Source organism: Andrographis paniculata, unplaced genomic scaffold (genome assembly GCF_009805555.1).
Source record: "Andrographis paniculata isolate CXL003 unplaced genomic scaffold, ASM980555v1 Contig89END, whole genome shotgun sequence".
Taxonomy (NCBI): Eukaryota; Viridiplantae; Streptophyta; class Magnoliopsida; order Lamiales; family Acanthaceae; genus Andrographis; species Andrographis paniculata.
This window is the reverse complement of record NW_026137627.1, coordinates 866,063-874,941: the sequence shown is the minus strand read 5'-3', so window position 1 is coordinate 874,941 and position 8,879 is coordinate 866,063. Positions and strand designations below refer to the sequence as shown.

Here is an 8,879-nt window from a genome sequence, read left to right as displayed (position 1 = left end):
TTTAATTAAAATTAAAAAAAAATAAATTAAAAAGTTTAAAATGAAATTAAAATGTGTAATCAATTTTCAAAAAAGAAAATAACATGAAACGTGGAACAGAAATAAATGGCATGTGAACATGGTATGCGGGAGGATGGAGGATTAAAAAACTTAAAATAGAAATATCTTATACTACATCCGCTGTGTACAACTCTAACGGTTTCATTTATTTTTTGTGGTTGATCTTTAAATATTAATTATTATATTAGAATGTATTACAAATTAAAAAAAATTACAAAAATATTTTTATTAGTGTCTTATAATATTAATAAAAAATATTTATAAAAAAATAAAATATATAATGATATTGTTAATGTTAAGTATAATGAGAAAAATGTAACTTTAGCCGAAGGGAAGATACAAGAAGTATCTGAGTATTTAATTTCATTTTGAAATTATTAATCAAACACTCGTTCAAACAGATGAATTCAATGGTCAACGATTTTTCAGAAGGCAAGGCAAGGGGTAGAATAGTTATTTCGCGCGGGCATACAATGATGGTCTCACGATCATTTTCATGGCTGGTAATCATGATACATAATTTCCCCCCATTCATCTAACTCGGCGTTATTCATTTGCATTGCCATTGCACATCCATTCCATCTCCTGCCAGATTTTCTCTCCGCCCGCCGCTTTATGATCGTGCTGCATTGACAAACGCCGGTAGGTCTCCCATCCGTCTCTAATTCCTGCTTTTGTTTCGTGTCTTATGGATGGTGGTAGGTTGGCGATGATTTTCGTGTATGGTAAGGGAATTGATTGGAGGTGAATGCTGTCGATTTTGTATTTCATTTTTGTTTTTATTTTTAATCTGTATTCGCTGATTCTCGATTCATTATTGGAATGCGCGTGTTTATCGGTTTTGTGCTTAATGGAAATACGGTATCGATTTTGGATTTGTCGATGGCGGTTAGGTTAGGTTAGGTTTAGGGCTTTTGTTGTGTTTACTCATCTGGTTTTATATAAAAATCGGAAGCATATGCAATTTTGGTGAATGTGGCAGAGAATCGGAATTGTGCGTGAATTTGTTGACATAGATTTGGCTTCGATTATGAGTGATTGCTTGTGAATTGTGACTTCTCCTTTTTTCGTGTGGTTGATTTTGATCGATTCGATCGTTTATTGAGGATGGATTTCACATGAACAGGATCTATTATTTGCCTGCTAGGCTAATGAAAGAGAGGCAGTGAATCTGAAATTCGTCTGGGGATTTGACTGTGATTCCTGGAGATAAAAAATTTGCTTCCATGGACACAAAGATGAAGAAGCCCTGTGGATTCACCTCTCTCTTGTCATCAGCTGTTTGCGAATGGTTCTTAATGTTCTTGCTGTTTGTCGATGCAACACTGTCATATTTGCTCACAAAATTTGCTCAGTATTGTGAACTGAAAACGCCTTGTCTGTTATGCACGAGGCTCGACTACTGTCTCGGGAAGAAGAAGCCTGGATTTTATTGGAATCTATTATGCAGCAGCCATAGAGACGAGATTTCTATGTTAGTATCTTGCTCGGTCCATGGAAAATTCGCCGATGCTAATGAGATGTGCGAAGAATGTCTCGCGCCGCATCTTAAACAGGATAAATTCAGTTGCGAATCCTATAGGTTGCTCGTAGGCAAGTCATTGCTGGATGTCGACAAATCTGTTTTACAGTACCTGATGGCGAATAAGAACGTGCAGATTGGCTGCCGGGAGCGTAGGATCTGTTCTTGCTGCGGAAAGTCATGGAAGGCGAAAACAAATGCTGAAAGATTGCTTGAATTTAATTCGGTTGCTAATGTCGCGGCTAAGGCTAATCTCAAGCCTCCTCTGCCTCGCGTGCCAGGTCGCAGCCGTTTCAGTCGTAGAGAAAGCTTGAAGAGATTAAGGAATAAGGTCTCTGAGAAGTCGTTGACGGCTGGAAACAATGGCGCCGAGAGATTTTCTCGATTGGGCCATGGGAAGAGGAAAAGTTCATACCATTCTGATACAGAGGCTTTACTCTCTGAGGATGAAGGGGATGGAAGAATTCGCCATTGCGAAACCCATAGCGAACCGGATTATGATGCTCAAGGCGACGTAAGTGGTCTGCAAACTCCCGTTGTCGATGAATCTGCTTTCGAGGAGTCGACTCATCAAGATTGTGGTGCAAGAGCTCTTAATCTTGAACAAAATCATTTGCTTGATTTAAGCGCGTGCAAGAAATTAAACGCTTTGAAGCCTGGTGCCGTAAAGAAGATCGGTTGTAGAGATAGAGACCGTAGTTCGGATAAATCTTACAGCAAGCGCAGTTCATCTTCGGAGCTAATATCATTAAACGGCGGTAATAAAAAACCCGATCTTGCAGGAGATTTTCGTGCTGTGTCGAAAGAGGCTTCTCCACCGAATGGTTCTCATCCTCAGTTGCCGTCTTTAAGTTATTATATCATGTCTCGATTCTTGGAGTGTTTTTCGTCGTTCTAACTTGTTCGATTTCTCTGTTACAGCGAATGCTGCTGCGGGAGCTCTACGCAGCTCTCATTTGTTGGAGACGAAGAATAATACGCATCGATCCGATGCTTTGATTCAGAGCGTCGAAGCGACAGAATCATCGAATAAACAAGAATCGATTGCAGTAGAAGATTCTAGTTCTCAGGAGCTTCCAGTTTCAGAAATATCGAAGAAGACGACGACGGACTCAAGCGACGAAGCTTCGGATGGGATTGGCGCAATCGAAGGTGACGGAGACGGAACCCTCGAGAAACTGAAATCTCAAATCGAGCTCGATCAAAGCTACATAAACTCGCTACTCCGGGAGCTTGACGAAGAAAGAAATGCTTCCGCCATTGCCGCTAACCAGGCCATGGCGATGATCACGAGATTGCAGGAGGAGAAGGCGACGCTTCACATGGAGGCGTTGCAGTACCTACGAATGATGGACGAGCAAGCTGAGTACGATATGGAGGCGCTGGCGAAGGCCAACGATCTCCTCGCCGAAAAGGAGAAGGAATTACAGGACATGGAGTACGAGCTCGATTTCTATCGAGAATACGGCGACGAAGATCAAGCCCCCGGTGCTTCGAAAAACGCTAAAACCGTTGCGAAATCCAACGGAAACGGCGCCCTCATCAACGGCGCTGTTTCTTCCCTCGACGAATCGAAAGCCTACATTTCGGTATCTCTCAAAAAGCTCGAGAAGAAGCTCCAGCAGGTCTACATTAGCGGGAAGTTGGAGGAGACGTTCAACGGAGTAAGCAACGACAAGGTTAAAGTCGAGGCAAACGGGCATCTTCATGAAAAGGTAACATCGAATCAACGGGATATGGACTATGCGAATTTGTCGCAGGAAATCACGGTGCTTCGCGGGAGATTGGAAGCGGTCGAGACCGACTGCAATTTCCTCAAAGCTACGGCAGACTTGCTCCGACACGACAAAGATGGATTGCGATTTCTCCATGACGTATCGCAACAACTACAGGAGCTGCGTAAGATCGAATTCAGCAAGAGATGAACGAAAAACCGGCCTCTGGATCTGCTGCGCCGATGATCATCGACATTGTAGAAGTAAGGTGTGCTCGATCTCTCGACTTTACATTATACGGTTATTTTCTTCCTCGAAGCATGAATAGGGCTATCGCTACGCTGAATCAATATATTTAGCATGGTGATAATAACAATTCAAATATAGCCGAGGGCGACAGCTACAGTGTTGAATTTCAGCATTGTACTGATAGCACACCGCTGTACATACAAATACAACACATGAACTACCAACACATGCTATAGTCTTATACATCACAAACATTAATTGATCTCAGCACACATATACTGTTATACAACACACTTGTAATTATGAACAACACAAATACAATAAATGACCTAACAACACATGCTATAATCTTATACAACACAAACAATAGTTGATTTTAGCACATCGCATATTGTTATATAACACATTTATAATTATGAACCGACAACACCTGTCTTTATTATACACACGCATGTTGTGTATAATAAGATTGTGTGTTGTGGTATATATTACGGTTGTTGATTGAAAAAATGTTGTGTATAATAAAGACATGTGTTGTTGGTATATATCACGGGTCAGTATGGTGCTGATTTTTACAATTTAGCACCCTAACTATTCCTATAGCCCGGTTATATATAATAAATAAGGCGGTAGCTACAGTGCTTAATTCAGCACTATGTAGAACAATACGCAATTTACTGACAAACATCACACGGTATTATTAATTGACAATACATCAAAACATAACGCAACACACGTTGTAATTATGACTAACAACACATACTTTTACTAGAAATAACACATACTGTATGTAATAAAAACATGTGTTGCTTCTATATATTTTACGCGTGCACAGTGTTTATGTTAATATAATATAAATGCAGTATATTAACTGACAACAACTATATGTTGTGTATATGATTATAATGTGTTGATCGTGGCTAATCAGAGTCCTGTACTAAATAACCTCAGTCAACACCATAATCAGTACCCACGAATATACTACACATAAATGAAGTAAATTAGATCTGTTCGACATGTCAAATTTTAGCTAAAAATATTAAACACTTTCGAAATGATTTGTTTCGCGGCGACGCATCTGTCGAGCTGAATATTATTTCTTTCGCGGCATCTCTTGATATATATTGACCAATCTACATTGTGATTTTCTTAGGAGCTCGCGGAGATTAGATGATCGATATGTAGCCGTTGAACGTCGACGACTGTAATTACTAGAAGAAGGATGATTGACAGACAGAGAGTACTTCTCCCTCTCCTCCATAAAATTTTGAATTTGTTTTGTCAGATGAGTAGAAGATAAAATTGGTTCGTTGTTCGATTCTACTTTCAAATTAGAGGTTTCTTCTCTACAAGAAAATTTCAGGTTTGATTCTCTACACTTTCATTAACAAGCTCTGCAATGTATATTATATATATATATATATGTATGTATGTATGTATGTATATGGTGATAATGTAACTTTTTAAAGCATAGCTGTTGATGATACAAAGAGGATATTGTTCTTAGTTACATATAGATCCTTGAGTTCATCGTGTTTTTTTTTTTTTACTTATTATTTTCAGTTTTTATGTGGTATTTTGTTACATATTCAGTTATTTTGAGTTTGTTTTACGCTGCAATATATAAACTCCTTAATTTAATTATCAATAACGCAAGCTTTAAAGTTTCCACAAAATATTTTAACATGGAATCAGAACTTTTTTTTTTTTTTTTTTTCGGATAAACATAGTCTACTAAAACATAGGAAAGATTGTGGTGTTTGTTTGTTGTCTTAAATCGTGTAAACCTGGTGGTAGATTCAGTGAAATATTTTTGAACTTAAATTCCCCAAATGTAAATTTTTATGCTGAATCGAATCAACCAATCATGTATGTTATTTGTGTATGTTTTTTTCACCGAAGCTAATCACGCTGTAAAACTGTGTGTATGTTCTTTGTGCCCGGTGATCCGTATCCAAGACATATACTATAAAAGCATAGCGTTATTTATTTTTCATATATCCACCATATTTATTTATATTCTTTTTAATGTATATGTTTATTTATAATAAATAATTCTTACACGTTCTTTAATTTTAAATCTTTTCGTTTAATTTATCTTATCTAATATCTATACTGTTGGACTGGCTAACTCAACACTAGTATGATATTGTCTGTTTTGGATTAAATCCGTACGAAATTATTTTTGAATTTTCTCCAAAAGGCCTCATATTGTATGAAATTTTCTCGACTTCCAATGTGTAATTTGGATTTGCACCTCAATGTATAGGTCCAATCAATTCAAAATTTTATCCCATATTTACTCGTATACTCCCTCCGTCCCATATCTATATATCTATTTACTTTTTGTACGGAGTTTTAGAAATATTAGTATTATATTGGGATAAAGTAGAAATAAAGATAAAAAGACTAAGATAAATGACATTTGTGTAATATATTGTAAATTGAAGGGTATTTGTAATATTAGATAGATAGTACAATTACTTTTAAAAAAAAAAAAAAAGAAATGAATACTTTGTTATAGACCAAAATAAAAAAAAAATAGATAGAGGAAGTATTTCTTAATATACCTAATTTCATGTAATGATAAACCATTATAATAATATTAATTAATATCTGTGTCCAATTTTTATGAAGATATATTTTTTTATATGAATAGAGGAAATACGATATATTAATTATGAGTATTTACTATAAAATTAATTTATTAAAAATTTAAAAGGAAAAAACAATGAAATACATTTCTTGAAAATTTTCTTACGAGTCCATTGACACGACACGCAAATAAATGACCCACGTGTTTATGTTTAGAATTCAACTTTTGTGAACAAGAATTTTCAAAGTAGCTTGCTTGTAGTTGTAGTGAAAAAGAAAATTACAATCAATTCTTCAAAAGTCTAAAAAAAAAATAAAAAATAAAAAAAAAATTCAAAATTAGCCACCGCCCACCCCACGTGGAAACATCTATGGATGTGTATCACATTATACTCCCTCCGTCCCAAGCTTCTCATTTTTTTATTTTCGTCCGTCCCAAAATAAGATTATTATTTCCTAATTTAGTAGTTGTACTACCTACCTAATATAATAAATACCTTTTCAACTTATACTATATTATACAAATATCGTTACTTTTATATTACATAATACTAATAGAGGTATTTTCGTCTTTTTCACTACAATCTATTATAATACTAATATTAAAAAATCTACGTGGAAAAAGTAAACGACGTTGCACCGGAACGGAGGGAGTATTATACTCTCTACATCCCATAATTATGTATCCGTTTGTTTTTTGTACAAAATTTTAGAAATATTAGTATTATATTGAGATGCAGTAGAAATAAAGTAGAAATAACATAAATAACTTTATTAGTATTGTGTGATATAAAAGTAATGACATTTGTGTAATATATGGTAAATTATAAGAGTATTTGTAATGTTAGGTAGATAATACAATTACTTAAAAAAAAAGAAATTGATATTTTGTTATGAGACGGACTAAAATAAAAAAATGAATAATTTGTTATGGGACGAAGGGAATAATATTATTTTGGTTACTAAATAGTACTCTCCTTTCATTCTTTAACAATTTATCAATTTTCTTTATTTTGATCCGTCTTATAATAAAGTATCAAATCTCTTTTTTAATAATTATATTATTTATCTAACATTACAAATATTCTTTTAATTTACAATATATTATAGAAATGTCATTACTTTTATATCATACAATATTAATAAGGGTACTTTAGTCTTTTTACTTTTATTTCTGCTGTATCCCAATATAGTACTAATATTTCTAAAACTTCATGTAAAAAACAAATTAATATATATATATATATATGAGACGGAGATAGTATAATGATAAATGGCAAATAATTCATGATACTCCTTTTGTCAAATTTGAAAATATGTATTTACTGTTTTACGTGAAATTTAAAAGTAGTAGTATATTAATTGTAACAAGTGATTAAAAATAGTATAAGTATAATTTTATTTTTGTTTTTTTTGGTACAAAGGTAATAATATAATGGTAAAGTAGAAATTTGAAAAAAAAAAAAGGTGAAATTTATAGTTACTAAAAAAAAATGATTTATTTATGAATGAACAATTCAAAATAGAAATATATATATTAAGTGAACGAAAAGAATATAATAATAGATAATGAAAGTGTTTGGCAAATAGCTTTTTGAAGAGCTTTTAGCTTATTGAATAGCTTTTAGCTATTTGACCAGTCAAAAAGCTAATTTAGGTGTTTGGTAAATTAGTTTTTTGGAATAACTTTTTGGATTCAAAAAACTAATTTATGAAAAGCTAACTTACCCAGCGTTTTGAAATAGTTTTTTTTGTAAAAATTTTTTTATTCCTTATATGCCCTTAAAATTTTATTATAAATGTTACACAAATAAATATATTTTGATTATTTATTAATTATATTATAGTTTTACTTTTATATATTTAAAATAATTAATTTTTATATAAAAATTATTTTAATTGTAAAATATATAAATTTATTAAAATCAACATAAAATAAAATAATAAATATAAATATTAATAATTTATTTTTTAATTAAAATTACATTATATAAATTTTATATTAAAAATAAATTAAATTTATTGAAAATTATAAATATAATGAACTAATCGATAACTAACATAATAAATATATACACGAAAAATTTATTATTTTATATTTTACATCATTTTCAATAAAAAAAACTATTTATATATTTTAATAAAAATATATTATTTTTTAAATTTAACTGTAATAAAAATAAATATTGTTATAACACTTTTACAATTTTCAAGAACTAATAACAAAATTTTTTGAACATTCTAAACTCAAAAAAACATAATTGAATATATTAGAAACAAGAATAAAATAGAAATATCCTCAATTGTCATTTTACGTATAAATAACTAATATCAAACTATTGTTTTACCAAATATTTTAATATAAACAGCTAATCAAATCAGCTAGTCAAACCAGCTAATTGAATCAGCTAACAGCTATCAAATCAGCTAATAGCTATCAGCTAATGCCAAACACGCCCAATATCTTTGTTTGCTCTATATAGTTTGCTTAGTACAATTTGTCTTATCGAATTTAATTTACAAATTATTAAATCGGCTAGAAGTTTATCCATAGCGTCGATTCCTACCTAATTTTTTTTTTTTTTTTTAAAAAAAAACAATAGGCAATATATGATGAAATATATGCATTTTTTGACAGGAGGAGCTGCGGATTCTATGTCATTAAAAAATAAAAAAATAATAAAAAGGATAAGAACACTGTAAAATAATGGACAGGGTTGAAGATCCAAAAAGTCAAA

At 32.2% G+C, this 8,879-nt stretch overlaps 1 protein-coding gene across 3 annotated transcripts; it reads left to right on the top strand.

Moving 5' to 3' along the window:
- Window positions 1–559: 559 nt before the first annotated feature.
- On the top strand, window positions 560–5,073 carry LOC127242801 (probable myosin-binding protein 5). Of its 3 annotated transcripts, none has more exons than XR_007836892.1 (4): window positions 560–702; window positions 1,187–2,406; window positions 2,504–3,560; window positions 4,700–5,073. XR_007836892.1 is itself a non-coding variant. In XM_051262484.1 (3 exons), the coding sequence occupies exons 2-3, from the start codon at window positions 1,287–1,289 to the stop codon at window positions 3,505–3,507; spliced, it is 2,124 nt and encodes a 707-aa protein (XP_051118441.1). In that variant the 5' UTR covers window positions 560–702; window positions 1,187–1,286; the 3' UTR covers window positions 3,508–4,274. The 3 variants fall into 3 exon arrangements, 1 of the variants encoding a protein (XP_051118441.1); XR_007836891.1 differs by having other exon boundaries at window positions 2,504–3,565; XM_051262484.1 differs by lacking the exon at window positions 4,700–5,073 and having other exon boundaries at window positions 2,504–4,274.
- The last annotated feature ends 3,806 nt before the right edge of the window (window positions 5,074–8,879 follow it).